Source organism: Triticum urartu, chromosome 7A, assembly GCF_056163025.1.
Source record: "Triticum urartu cultivar PI428250 chromosome 7A, HENAU_Tu73, whole genome shotgun sequence".
NCBI classification, from domain to species: domain Eukaryota; kingdom Viridiplantae; phylum Streptophyta; class Magnoliopsida; order Poales; family Poaceae; genus Triticum; species Triticum urartu.
The window spans coordinates 213,176,630-213,191,586 of record NC_141879.1 but is presented as its reverse complement, the minus strand read 5'-3'; the positions used below and the strand labels follow the sequence as shown (position 1 = coordinate 213,191,586).

The window sequence follows — 14,957 nt, the reverse complement described above, 5'->3', positions numbered from 1 at the left end:
AAGGGCCAACACCAAGCACCAACCGAAGTCAAGCAACAAGTTGCCAGAGATGAGAACAGGTCGACAACGCCACCACTATTCCCCCACCTCTAATAGATCCCGGGGGGCGCCTTCTGGAAGGAGCACGACACCATGATGCCATCGCCGTTCAAAGCAGGGGACCAAAGGCTTTCACCCACGCTAAGGGGGGGGGGGACAGGGGAAGATCCTCACCAAAGCCTCCCGGCAGGGGGTCGACACCAAAAGGTCTCGACATCGATGTGGCCGCCACGTCGGCCAGAAGACTCCTCCGGATCCATGCCTTCCCACCAGGTCTGTGGAGCCAGCACACGGGGACAGTGAACACGGCGGCCAGGCATCGTAGCCAGCTTAGAACGGAGTAGATCGGGCCGCGGGCAGAGCAGAACCAGGACTCGGTGGAAGGCAGACCAGTTGCGGCTACCCACACAACTGATGACCGCGACCCCATGCCACCCGCACGACCGAGGGACAACCCATCTGCACACCCACCGGCACAACCTACCGCCCACACTATGCCGCGCACCACCGACTGGGGGTGCCGCCCTGGGAGCCGAGGCCCTCCACGTGAGGTGGAGCCGCCACCTTTTATCGGTGATGCGCGACCGTGCTAGAACCACCTCAGGCGGCGGAGGAGAGAAAGGAGGAGGGGGTGAGTGGAGGTGGCAGCTAGGGTTGGCTCCCGAGTCACCTCAGAAGAGACAACGCGGGGAGGGGGAGGCAATCCAAACAACTCACTTCTAGCTACAGTTGAAGCCAAGCAACTTGATATATTCATCTCTTAGTCCATGGGTTAGGGACGATGGGAATGACTGAAAATTTGGCAAACTAGGAGAAAACACAAGGCATATTTGGAGCGGGGTGACAACATAGCAAAGCAATAATACAATGGCCGAGGAGCTTAGTTGAGTGAGTCGTCATAAATCCTTTTGTCAGCCCGTGGCAACGCACGGGCATTAAACTAGTAGAATCAATGGCTCACTAGGGACATAGAAATGAGAAGCAACACGAAAGGCGTTGGCATCGACCGCGCAGAGAAGGTCGAATATTACAGTTCCTAAGCATGTGAGGCTTCAAGAGGACATAAGGATCAGATGGTCGTTGTGGAAATACGGCGCCGACTATACATACCTAGGCATGGGCTGCAGCCCGAGGCTAGGTTCGGGCTTCTACTTTCAGGCTTTGGGGGCGGGCTTCCAGTCTTAGTTGTTAAATGCATATTGAAATTCACACGTTTGGGCCGCGCTATGGGGCTTCGGGTTGTCGCTTGGCTGGGCTTGGGCTTGAGAAGAGAGTAACTTTCAAGCTTCCGCCGCTCCCGCAGATTGTCCTCACTTCTTCATGCTATCAAAGACCTCCAAATTGTCAGTGTATAATGAGACGATTGAATCATGCCCTTTGCGCAAGGGAAAGACCGAATCCGAGAGCCAGAGCTTCAGCCGTCACGACATCCACACACCAATCTACCTTTCCATTCCCTCCTGCAATGAATTGCCTTTCATCCCTCAGAACCGCCCCAACAGTGCCCCTAAGCAGATCTTGATCAAAAGATATATTAACATTAGGTTTGACAAAAAACCCGAAGGCCTTATCCAGCCCTCTTTTTTCAAGATAGCCTTCAGAGAGGAGGCGATAACAAAATTAGTTGTAAGCATACAGATCCCATAGAAACCTGGTATGCACTCTGAACTATCTCCTCATGTACTATTTTGTCCTTTCCCACCATAACTACCAGGCAGTAATGGTAATAATCTATCGAGCATTTGAAAAACCAAAATGGACAAAATTTGATCTGGTAAAAAAAGTAGGAACTCCAGAACCGTCTTTCCAGCATGATCAACTTCGCAGGCTCTATTAATAATTCGTTCGTCCCTAACCGTTTGGATAGGGTGATGAACTTGTCTGTAGAGACTAAAGAGTTTTCTGCAACCAAGGAGCGAAGTAGTAAGGATCTTTATGTAAAATACATAACTTATCTCACATATGTTAGATGTAGATTAAACAGTTAGAAGTGTCTTGATGACATGCATACCACCATCACCAACGGCATTTATAACCTCCCATCATCCGCTGGCTGCCACGCTCCTACCGTTTCCGGCCGTCAGATTTCGTGGCCCGAACATTGCTGGCTGTCCGATCTATTTAGTAGCCCATCCGTAGGTCTAGATGCAGAACCTTCTCTGATCTCTGTCCCCATCGCGCGGTCGCGCCGCTCAAACCCTCCGGAATCCTCGTCGCCACTCCCCTGTGGCCCTGTCCCCCACTCTAACCTGGCGCCAAGCGAGCCTTTCAAACTCCCCGTTGCCTTCCAGAACCTTCGAGAAGCGTCCCCCTCCGTCGCGCCATGGGCTGCGGGCGGAAGCGGCCTCGGGGGGGCGGGGAGCTGGGACGGGTGGCGGAGATCGTGATGGTGCTGGCGGTGGCCGGGGAGGTGCGGGGCGGCAGGGCGCCCACGGCGGCGGAGCGGGCGCTCGTGGCGGAGGCGCGGGGGCGGCTCGCAGCGTCGGTGGCGGCCGTGGAGGTACGGCCCAAGGAGCTGTACCCGAGGGAGGCCGTGCGCACGCTCGTGGAGGACCTCGGGCTCGGCCGCGCCAGGGATCCCGCCGCCATGGACTACCGCCCCCGCAGGGCCTCGATCGCCGAGAGGATCCTTCTCACCAAGCGCAAGGTTTGACACCCTCCCTTGATTCAGCCCATTTGTTGGGTCCTAACTAAGCCTGTTCGGTGGATCCACTCAGAGGCATTGCTCTCTGCTTCTCTCTGTTCAGTGGAGAGCCAGGCACCCTGTAAAAAAACAGCAGCAAGCCACACGTAGTATAAGATTAATCACATAGTCCTACTATCGTTGATTAGTAGTACGACCTAGTAGCCATTAGCCAAGCAAACAAAGAAAAAGAAGAACGAAAAGTGCAGAAAACAGAGAAGGGACGAGAGGCGCGGAGGTACCTGCTGCCTGGGTGAAGGAAGAAGGCGTCTGCCAGCATGGAGGGAGGAGGCGGAGGGGATCGTGGTGGCAGTATCGCGTGGAGGAAGATGGGGATGGCAGCGACCGGTCAGTGCAGGCGATGGCAGTGGCAACGAGTGCAGGCGATACTTGAGGATACAGCGTATCACCATATACAATGACAGATGTAAATGATTTTAGTTATATGTGTGTTGCATCAACCATCAAATGACAAAAATGTGAATAGTTTTCTTATTTTATAAGGAAGTATTTCAGTTTACACAATATGGCCAGTTCAATTTTCTTAGTGGTCATGATAGCTTTTAGCTTTGGGGGTCAAATTTCTTCTGTTTCACTAATCAGCATATTAATATGCTGTAATGTAGTTCGATATGTTGGTGCATATATGCTAACCGAAATTTTAAGCATCTTCAATGATTTCTCTTTTGTCTTTCCTTTTGTGAAATAGATGGAACAAGTCAAGGAATCTCTAGTACGTCCAACCACGAATGTTCCTCAGACAACACCCTCAAGTGCAACCGCTATATTCCAGGATGGAGCTTCCAAGTCCGCCGCTGGATGGAACCTGTCAGCTGCTGGGTCATTCCCTGCCTCAACCCCAACCCCAGTAACCATGTCTTCTTCTATCTTGAAGCAGTCCCGACCAAATGAAACACCAGCGGGAGTATCTTCTTCCAAATCAGGTAACCTTCCTTCAATTGTTTCTCTACCACTGGTTGGTTCTGCAAATATTGAAGTGGAAAAGGCTGTTAATTGTCCTAATTTCAGACAAAGAGGAGGTAATGTGTCGTTGCATCCATGTTTGCCTTACACTATCCACTTTATTCATTTTCGTAACTTTTTAATTAAATGTTCTTCCTATTCTCAAGACGGCTGGTGCTTATGTTTAACGCTTGAACCTGGTCTAGCTCCTAACTTCACTCAAATAAATAGCAATATCTTACATTCCATGCAGAAAGATAAATATGTTCCTTAAGAAGCTCATCCTTTACATCCAGGAATAGTTAGTTCCACTAGTATGCATTTTTTGTTGGTGTGCATCAATCTACATTTTAGCTTAACTAGTACCGCAGGCACTCTGTATACCCTGGTTACAGAATCAGCTAATGTGAAGTTATATGCAGAAACTACACAGCACTAGATTTCACAACAGCATTATTACTATGTTACCAATGTTCTATTATTCATAATATAAATTCACAAACACTTCCACCCTATCTTGCATCCTTTATTCATAATATAAACTTTTTCTAGAAGATATTCACACCATGCAATTCTGGTATGTTTGATTTTGAGTGAGATGCATTCCTTTGAATCTGCTTACTCAAAAAGTAATTTTGTCTATGTCACCTTTGTTGCAGCAACTATTGGCCAGACAAATAAATCAGCTCATCTTACTGCTACTAGGTCCAGCCAAAGCACAGTTCAGAGTTCTAGTGCAGGGAAATCTCATGAAAAGAAGGCACCTTCGGCTCAACCTGTCAACAGGAACATTGTTATTGGAGATCATGTTCCTCCGGGAGCAGCAGCATTTATTCAACAGGAACCCTGCTTCTCCAAGCACAACGCGATAGCAAAAAATGTTCAACTGGTTCTGCACCAACCTGCCAACCATCCTAGCTGGACGGTACCATCAACTGAGTATATGCATGCTCGGGTGGACTGTCAAATATGTAAAACATTTATCACTGATGTGGAGAGTTTACTTGTTTGTGATGCTTGCGAGAGGGGTGTACACTTAAAATGCCTTCAGCAGGATGGGAACGAAGGCCTGTCAATTGCAGATTGGTATTGTCCAACCTGTGTAGCGTATAGTAAGGGCAAACCTCTGCCTCCAAAATATGGCAAGGTTACAAGAACAATTGTTGCATCAAAGGCTAGAGGTGTAACTTTGCAGAGAGCATCAGAAAACCCACGCACAAAAGATGAGAGTGAAAAAGTGGCAGGAAACGGAAGTTTCATCAAGCAGAACTCCAGTGAACCTGGTAGGTCTGTACGTAACAGTGACATGTTGGCCTTAGACACTGTTAGTTCAAAAGCACAATTGGGCTCTGCTTCTGAATTTCAAAAGGAAAACACTAAACATACTGACACTCTGTCTAAACAAAAGGAAGGACATGGCCCACCTTCAAGAAGCTTAGTTACAAAGACCATGGAATCCTCCAGTCAAATTGAAAGTAGTGGAGGATCAACATATAGTGCTGCTGGAAATCTGTCGGAGCAGTCTCATAAGCAAAGAGAGACAATTGAGTTACTTCCATGTGCTGTGAATTCAGTAAATGATTCCACACTGCAGGCTACTGCAATTTCTGACGGGGGAAATTCCGACCATTCCTTCATTGACTCATCTGAAATGTGTGGAATAGAAGGAAACTCTGACCAACTTCTGAACAAGGACGAACAAAGAACCAGCAGCGGTAGAACACCAGCAGATCAAAAACATCAAGAAGATGTAGCCGCTGATATTGGAATAGGGTGTCCTCAGGATGATGAAACAACAGAAGTTAATGCCATGTCAGAACATAACAATGTGTATCTGGTGACATCAAACATGGACTTATGTGCTAAGCATGAAGTTATGGCAGGTCCAAAGAGTGAAGCTGTAGGTTACAGCTCAGATCTTGGTGATGTGGATTGGGTTGGCGATGCCCTGAAAGTTGTGGGCAACATAACTTATTATAACTCCTGTATTGTTGATGGTATAACATACAATCTCCAAGATCATATTTTGATTGGTTCCAAAGATGGCAAGTCTGCTCCATCCAAGCTGCAGGTATCTTTCCATTTTTGTATTATTCCCTCAACTATAGCGTAAATTTAAACCTGTTTGCATGCTAGGATGTTGAAAGGTTAGCACTCCCCTCTTCGTATGTCAAACGCTGGTTATCGTAGAGTGTGTATTTTCTGTAAGACAGTCTTTTCTGCTATCTTTTGCAGTCACTGTGGGAAGAGCATGACTCCCAATCTAAGCTGGCTATGGTTAATACGTATTTCTTTGCTTCGGACATTCCAGAATCGGCTACCAAACCGTCTTCTCCTGAAGAGAATGAGGTGAGCCAAGTGTTTTGATGAAACTGCAAGTCAGAATTTGGGGTTAGATAGAAAATATTTAATCCACATGTGCCAAAAATCACAACCAACCTATGTTGTTGTAGATGCTAATAGTTTGTTCGTTTTCCTTTGTGGTGGTGTCTTCTTACAGGTATATGCTTCAAATAATCAAAAAACAGTAATGGTTTCTTCAATTTGTGGCCCATGTGATGTGTTGCATGTTGACAAGTTTAGAGAAGAGACTAATAGAAGAAATCAGGTGGTCAGTTCAGATAGTAAGCTACATCCAATTTTCTTTGGCAGGTTTGTTTCCAATCTTCTGATATACTATCTTGTATTATTATGATTAGTTAAAACTTGAAATCAGAAATTTATTGTAACTTTGTGTAGCACTGGAAATAAGTAATGTTCCTGTAGCTTTGCTTGGATTTAATAATTAGAACTACCCACACAAATAATAAGTCAATGACACAAAACAAAACAAGGTAGTGGTGGCTGAGTGGCATCTGTGGGACGAATCATTAAGCCAGCCCAGTTTTATAAACGGCTGGTTTTGGTTTGTTTCTCCTTATACATACCTTGATTCCTACTCATTTTGTAATTGCTCAGCTAATTGGAGAAGAAAGTTTCGTAATCTTCAAATGATAATTGTATATTTGTGACATCTTTTCTTGAAAAGAACACTGGAAGGTTGTAGTGCTGAACACATCATTTCCTACTTTGCCTGACTACTGTGCTGGTCGTTGAGTCGACTTCCACTATTGGTCATTTTGCAACCGTTTTGCTAGAAATGTTTAAGAACTTTGTCCCTATTATCCAGATTGCCGTTCATGATTCAATAGTCATAGAAGGAGTTGTACGAATAGGCTGCAGTGAGGGACAGAGTATTACTAGCACAAGTTGAGTGACAAATAGCATGTAACAATTCTCAATCATGCATTTATTTCCCCATAGTTCAACATGGAAGAAAATGAACCACCTAACTTGGAGGGCTGCCGAACCATGATTTATTTGTCGATCCAGAGCAGGGGTGCATCACATTTGTCGAATCTTGTATATTCTGCAAGATTTTGATTCTGCTAGCCAAGATTGGTTGGGTTCTTTTGTGATCCTGGATGGCAATATTGTACATCTGGATCATGCTCTTGACACTTGACTAGTAGTAATATAGGATACAGTAGTAGTTGAACTATGAAAGATCATTGTACGGACCTTAGTTCGCTCAATCACTGTTTTCGTGGCCATCGCCACCAACGCCTTAGGCGCAAACTCCCTGACAGATTGATCCTCGATCCATTGACTCTAGTATCTTATTGAGCCTGGGCCTTTTTACAGCCCTGCTCAGAGATGCGATTGGAGTCCATCTTATGCGTGAAATATTCTATGCTGGCCACACAGAAATGTTTCTGTTGAAGCCATTTTCTGAAACCCTATTGGAATCTTAAGGAGTCATATTATACATGAACTGGTTATTAATGATGGGTGTTAACACAGTTTCCAGTATTGTCTCGTATTCTCGTTCAGACGTAAAAAATTATTAGCCATTCCCAACAGAGGTAAGCTAATTATGTATCCAATTATTTTGCAGGTGGAAGTATGATGAATCCACAGGCAGTTTTGTTAGTGTTGATAGTTCGATGGGTTTCTGACATTCTTTTGAATCACAGTTCACAACTGTACATTGCCGGTCGTCTCTCGTTCCAGCCATTTTGCTGGATGTATATGTGAAGGATGAAGCTGAAGTGAGGTTTACATGCATGTTACTGTATTATAGAATGATGTGTACTGGTTCAGATCTTGCTGTGGGTTTGCCTCCTTGCTTCCTATCAAATTGAGCTATTTTCTGTGTTGTTGCAAAATTTAGACCCTTGATTTACTTGGTACCCTTAAAAATCATATCACCTTCTGCATTAGATGTCGATGGATGCTTGATGAGCCACCTGGCAGAGAAGTTGTTTTGCCATTTGATGCCCAAATTCAACGTTATGAGCAACTCTAGAATAGCCACCATATAGGATATGCAGCGTGCTTCATATGGATATGGAGGCCGTGGTAGATGTGCGCAAAAGTTGCCTTAATGCGGCCTCCATATCTTTTCATTTGAGGGATTAAAACACTATTTTGAGATATCATTGCATTACAAAGGTACATAGGGGTAGAAAAGTCAATTTGAGGGATTAAAACACTATTTTGAGATAACATTGCATTACAAAGGTGTTACATGGGTATTTGCGTAGAAGGTGATTGCATGGAAGTTATTGAGATCATGCAAAACGGAGGAAACTCACTTGGTCCGGCAGCGGCAATTTATGAAGAATGCTCGTTTTTAGCTCGTAATTTTATTTCAATAGAATTTTCTCATTGTTCTAGGGAGGCCAATATGGCAGCAGATTTGTTGGCTAGAAATTCGGAGGTCTCTAGAACCATTGTCTGGAAATCGGAGCCTCCGGATTTTCTAGTAGATGTATTGACAAACGATGTATCGATGTTTGCACATGAAATATAAACCGCCATAATGGCATTTCCCTAAAAAAAAAAGGTGTTACATGGGTGTAGAAAAGTCAATTAACAACATGTCCGTACTAATGCAAAGAATCATCCATTAGATTTATTACCTTGCAGAGTGGGAATCTTCAACATTTTATTCAGGTATAAAAATGGCTGGTAATCAAACCAGAAAATAGCAGGCCTTGAATGAAGCAAACTGTATCAACAACCATCACCACTCGAGGATATGCATTCCAAGCAATGGCCAAATATAGCCTTATCACAAAACTCTGAAAACAAATGGCTCCATGTGACACAAGAAACAGTTTGCTAAAGACCTCCTTTCATCTCCTAGATTTGTGTAGCCACCCCAGCGATCTTGTATCTATGCAACCAGGCAACACCTCCATCTCCATGTTGGTCGTAATTACAGTATAGTGTATTTACACAAGATGTCTTCTCCCAGGACCAGGCAGTTAGTGAGTTTCTGCAGAAGGGTTCGTCAGGAGATCCAGCGCACGCTTCAGGTGCTCCACGGCAATTGACACGTCGTCGAATGCAAGAGCGCCGACGGCAAATCTTGCTGCCTTGTGAGCCTCAGCGATCTTCTCGACCGCCGGCTGGTAATTGCTGTCATACGCGTATTGGCTAGCTGGTGGCGCAGCGGGAGGGGTAACCTGGTGTGTAGCATCAACACTCGGATGGTACTGCGTTGGTGCAGGATGATTTGATGCCGGAGGAGTGTATGATGGAGCAGTTGGCACACCACCATCACTAGCAGGATGGAATGAAGGTTGATGGGTTGTGACAGAAGGTAGTGTGCTGTCCTGGAAGCTCGGGTAAGACTGGAAATTAGGGTAGTTGTATGGAGCAGGTGGGGTTTCTGTAGCGTAGTAGTTTTGAGAGGTGTGCTGGGGTTCAATTGTGTAGGGTGGTTGGTGGTATGTCTGAGGATAAGCTGAAACCTCTGGCTTATCATTGCTCTGAGGATTGTAGCCATCGTCCGAAGGTTGATCTGCTCTTGTGTACGGGGGTGGTGAGTAATTGGATGGTGGTTTATGGACCTCATTTGTAGGGTAGTCTGTGCTTGTGTACGAGGGAGATGAATAATTGGGGTGTGGGGTGTGGACATCATGAGGAGGGTAATCTGTTCCTTGGTATGAGGGAGAGGAATAAGATGAATGTGGTGGGGGTGAAAACTGGGACTGTGGAGATGAGAACTCGGACGGTGGAGGTGGTGGTGAAAAATGTGCCTGGGCAGAGACATGATCATTGAACTTCTCTGCACCTTGTCGAGAAGATATATTTCCTGGCTGGACAGCAGAAAAGCTATCCCTCCTGCTAAAATCCTGTATACAGGAAGATGATAAAATTAAGAAAACTAAAACTTCTTCAACAATCCCTAAAAAAAGATTCTTCAACAAAGACGAAAAAGTAAATAAAGACTAGCCAAATGACCTTGTCTATAGGATGAGGTGATGCTTCATTTCCATTCTGCCGGCTACCAAAAGACTGGCTTCGCCCCATATCCTGATTAATAGACCAAAAATAAGTGACTGTTAATCAGTGAATGTGAAATCTACACAGCAGTACTGTTGCACGTCTGCTATTATTTTTACATGCTGTGAGACATGCACCTTAATTCAACAAAACGATGGAGCATGAAGAAAAGGTACCAAGTAAACTTTTGCACCTTTTACAGTGTGAGAATGCAAAGTACACGATGGTTACAGAAGCCATTTTACTGAGCAATCACATCCTGTTTGAAAGATAATCAAACATATAGGCAACAATATTGAAGTCCATTGTAGCCCACCACAAATCAATCAAACATGCAAAGTAACAAGATGAAGAAACCAACTATTGAATTTTCTTTTCTTTTTTTACTTTGCATAAGGTTGCCATTTTCTCTCCCCTTAGTAACAATCTTAGCAATGATGAAAACTGATTGTAACTTCGAAAGTGGAAAACATAGGTAGCACCCGGCCTTGTTGGTAAGGTTCAGGAGGGTTGTCGACATATTTTTTGGGAAATGGTACAAGGCTTGGGGCATGTCTGGTTTCCAGCCACAGTTTGCCACGCCTAGCAATATTCAAACAAAATATTTCATGTGTGTATCTTCCAGAGTAGAACCGCAGAATGATCTGTTTGTTGAATGGATAATTATTGTTCACAAATGATAATTGTGTGTGCTTGTCTGCTTGAGTTCTAAGAGTTCTCAAAACTGAACACTGGGAGTGGTACTTATTGAAGACAAACTGGACTGAAGTGATAAAAACAAGGACGCAGTGTCATACAGGCTAGCAATACACACAAAAACTGCCCCTCAAACAGGCAACCATGTAAGCAAACTAAAGCATTGTTCAGATCTGCCACTGATGTTGTTTAAGTGGTTCATCACAGATCACAATTGCTCAGTCGCCAATTCTCATGCATATGGGGGTGACCACTGTGCCACGTAAGTGTGGTGCTCCCTTTTGCTGTTTTGCACACAAAGAGGGAGAGAGGGATACAAGAGAAAGGCGGGAGAGTGCTGCTGCCTGGCATCAAATATGTTGGCACTGCCAAATGCTGCGAGAATAGCCAACTGGTGTAATTTCGCCCCCCCCCCCCCCCCCCATGAATGAATTAGGCAATTACACTAACTCACATTTGTATTTGAGCAATAGTTAAGTTTTTCACACACTTCAACCTGCCTCGTGAGTTGTTGTTTTTCAAAATAATAATGCTGACTAACAAATTATTGATTCCGCAGCGTGTGAACAACCAAATGCATCATAGAAAAGCCAAATTTGCAAACAAATACTAGTATCTATCATTAATGAAAGGATTGCCGGAGTTAAGGAAGTTACATGATCAATTGTAGTGGTGCTGGCAGGTGCTTCATCTTTGTCCCCACCAGGAGGGCCAGCTTCAGGCTTTCGTCCTTCTTTGAGAGCTTTTCTAATTTCAGCAGCTTTCCAGATGGCATATTTCTGCTTCTGCTCAAGCTGTTAAAGGCCAGTTAAAGCATAAATACATACGCACATTCTGAAAGTTTCAACATCGCATAATAAAATTGTAGACATTAGCATATCAGGCTTAAATAAAGAGACACTTACATCAGGTTGAAGCTCGCCAAACTGACTGAGAATCTCAAAAAAGATGCTGGCAGCATAGAAGGTTTTTGCGGTGTTTCTGCAAAATGTGCAGATTTATTTCAAATGTGTTAGTGGGACTACAAATAGCTAATCCTGATATGATTGAAGCGGAATAAGAATTGTGCAGTTATAATACATGTCAGCTCGTCCAGCACGATCCTGTTTGTCTGCTTTAGCAAAGACACTTGATGCAAACCCCTCCAAATGAAGATGGTCATCAGGCCCCAAGGTCAAAGATTTCTTATCCTGGAGGATGGAGAACTTAATTAGGACAATAAATCTGAGAGAAATGAACTTACTAATCTATATATACTGGAGCAGATTAAGGGTGTGATAAAAAGGATTGTTACTTCAAAACAGGCAAGTGAGCAAGTGGCAACACTTACATCACAAGCCCAAAATCAATCCAAACACGGAGCACTACCGCAACATTTGGAACCAGTGGGTGGCATCAAAGTGGAAGATCCATTGGAGTTTGATGCCAATGGAAGATCAGCCCATATTGCTGAGTGGTTCCGTTACTTGATTACGAGAATCAGCATAAATTCAGGTGGAGTCGATTCCTAGGGTTCCGATGGAAACATGGGACTTCATAAATTATTCACTGCATTGCACTTGCATGCTAACAGCAAAATCACCATACCTCTCAAATGATAAATATCAGTATTCTTCTTAAAGGCAGTCACATAACTGGTTGCTAATCAAAACAAAATACATCGATGTTCTCGTTCCCAAACCCTTAATGCGACGAACGCAACAGATCCAAAGTAAACTACAGTCCACAACTGCTTAGTCCCCCCCCCCCCCCCCCCCCCCCCCCCTAAGAAAACAGGTAAAAGTGAAAGGGGACAGATGCTACGATACCTTCTCGAGCTGGTTGATGAGGGAGACGAGGATGGAGTTGGTCATCTTGGTGCGCTCCTTCTGCGGGATCACCAGCCCCTTCTCCATCGCGTACAACCGACCTGTTCAAACCAAAAGCAAATCCAAATCCAAATCTCAGACCGAACCCTAGCAATCAGCGGCGATCGCCGCAAGGCAGATAGACGGCGGGGCGTCGTCTCTCACAGTAGTAGGCGACGAGGGGCTCGTGCTTCTGCAGCTCGTCGGCGCGCTGCAGGTAGGGCAGCAGCCCCTTGGCCGGCTCCGTGCCGCTCCCCATCGGCCGCGGGGGACGTCTGCCTCGCTACAGGAGAGGGATGTCGCCGGAGGCGGAGGTGGGGATTGGGGGTTTGGGTTCGGGGAGGCGGCGATTTGGTTGGGTTTTGTTGGATTTGGGTAGGTTTTCTGCTCTGGGAGTCGTTGCTAGGATGCCGCAGCTTCGTCAGGAAGGAACCGTGGAGGTGGGAGGGAGGGAAGGAGAAGCTTCTTTCTGATCGTGGGGTGGGCCAGTGGGGGTGGTTTTTTACGCGAAGGTTCCTTGCGTTGCTGCGGATTTGCACCCCGCTCCTTCCGTGGTCTCACTCGCCGACCGTCTGATCCCGGTCCCGTGCCGTGAGGAACGGTCGGGGCAAATATGCCGTTAAGACGGGGCCGCCCTTGTTTGTTTTATCCTGCACTTCTTGTTTGGTTGGGCAGATCCACCAAAAATGCAAGAGTGTGTTTGGTTTTTGTTATGGGATAGAACGCAACGGATCGGTTCCGTCCCAAGAGGCCATATGTGTTTGATTCGCTGAACGAATCAGAGCCCACACGTTTCAGAAACGACATACTCTCTCCGTTCCTTTATATAAAGCGTATTTGTTTTTGCTAAAATTTTACAATATAAGGTGCATTTGTTTTAAATCCTCATAATTCTTTTATTATATCTGATGAAGCTATGTACTTAGGGTAGGGTCATGGACCTGTCCAGCATACCCTCTCCAAGGACATCTTTACAAAGAATTAGAAGCAGTTGAAGAGAAATCATCATCCACTCGACCGCGGAGATGCGCTCACTCGACCACCTTGAAGACACTCGACCACCAGAAGATGAGGAACCCTCCACTCTGCAACGGTTAGGACTTAAACCATAGCATTATGAGCATTTATGACATTTTACTGTAGACGTTACCAGTAATGCCTTTCCTTTATGAGCATTGAACCCTGAGTAATGGAGGGGAGCTGGGGTCCTGGCGCACTATATATAAGCCACCCCCCTCCTCTGGAACAGGGGTTCGCACTTTTTTGTAAACTCACACACACACATATAATTCAGTCGACTGCCCCAGGGCACCGAGACGTAGGGCTGTTACTTCCTCCGAGAAGGGCCTGAACTCGTAAAACTCGTGTGTACAACTACTCCATAGCTAGGATCTTGCCTCCTCATACCTACCCCCATTCTACTGTCAGTCTTAGATCCACGACAGTCGGCGCCCACCGTGGGGCAGGTGTCTTAGCGACTTATTGGAGAAGTTGCATTTTTTCGATCCCCATCATCATGGTTCCAGGCGGAAGTTTGGCTGAGGGCCGCGAGATCCGTCTCGGCGCGCTCGTGTTTGTCGCCGACGACTCCGCTTGGCTTCAGGAGGCACCACTCGACGTCGACGCGCTCCCCACCCGCGGGGTGGCGCACTTTCACGCGTGCGTCCGCGGCGTCCTCCTGCGGCAACCGTCGACCCAGTACCAGTCGACTCCAACGGCTTTCCCCTTCCCTGCGACCCGCCGGAGCAAGCGCACCGGTCGGTCGAGGATTCAACGGTGGGTGAAGCATGCGGTGGCCCGCCAGTCGGCCACCCCTCAAGTCACGGCGCTCGAGCCCGACGAGTCTCTCTACGGCCTGTTCGATCTGTCCACTGGCTCCGTAGAGACTGCATCCAAGTGCGGCAACAATGACTCGGCAGCGGAAGTCCTGATGGTCAATGGACCACGCGGCCCTCCTGGCTTCGATCGTGAAGACGGAGGTGACGGGAACGGCGATCCGTCGCGCGTTCACGAGGAGTACCACCCCGAGGCTCTCTCCTCGCAACAGAGAGAAGAACTTCGTCGCCGAAACATGGATGCCCTGCATACTCCAATAGTTGGAGAAACGCTCGAGGCCCAGGCCTTGGAACAAGCTCGCTTGGCCAATCTGGCTGAGCGCACTTGGCTGGAGAACCTACAGCGTGCACTCGACGATCGCGCTCGTCAACGTGCTCCTGAGTCCAGCCGACGCCAACTTTTTCCACCTCCGGCTCAGGTATACCGGACACCAATCCAAAACCTAGCAGCTGCTGCCCGGATAGCAGAGTCGATTCAACCTTCCCAGTCAGAAGCTGGCCAAGGTCTGGCGCAGATCAGGGCCTTGCTCCGGGCAGCAGGAGAGCAGAATACGGCCG

The 14,957-nt window shown here is 46.4% G+C and overlaps 2 protein-coding genes across 2 annotated transcripts; one reads left to right on the top strand and one right to left on the bottom strand.

The window, feature by feature from the left end:
• The first annotated feature begins 2,141 nt into the window (after nucleotides 1-2,141).
• Nucleotides 2,142-7,810, top strand: LOC125524399 (uncharacterized). Its single transcript, XM_048689454.2, has 6 exons — nucleotides 2,142-2,686; nucleotides 3,432-3,666; nucleotides 4,345-5,756; nucleotides 5,921-6,034; nucleotides 6,186-6,337; nucleotides 7,623-7,810. The coding sequence occupies exons 1-6, from the start codon at nucleotides 2,363-2,365 to the stop codon at nucleotides 7,681-7,683; spliced, it is 2,298 nt and encodes a 765-aa protein (XP_048545411.1). The 5' UTR covers nucleotides 2,142-2,362; the 3' UTR covers nucleotides 7,684-7,810.
• Nucleotides 7,811-8,617: 807 nt separating this feature from the next.
• EXT-LIKE (hydroxyproline-rich glycoprotein family protein) lies at nucleotides 8,618-13,037 on the bottom strand. The gene is made up of 7 exons (XM_048689456.2): nucleotides 12,730-13,037; nucleotides 12,526-12,626; nucleotides 11,798-11,907; nucleotides 11,623-11,698; nucleotides 11,374-11,511; nucleotides 9,980-10,051; nucleotides 8,618-9,870 (listed from the first exon to the last, which is right to left on the bottom strand). The coding sequence occupies exons 1-7, from the start codon at nucleotides 12,821-12,823 to the stop codon at nucleotides 8,998-9,000; spliced, it is 1,464 nt and encodes a 487-aa protein (XP_048545413.1). The 5' UTR covers nucleotides 12,824-13,037; the 3' UTR covers nucleotides 8,618-8,997.
• Nucleotides 13,038-14,957: the final 1,920 nt, after the last annotated feature.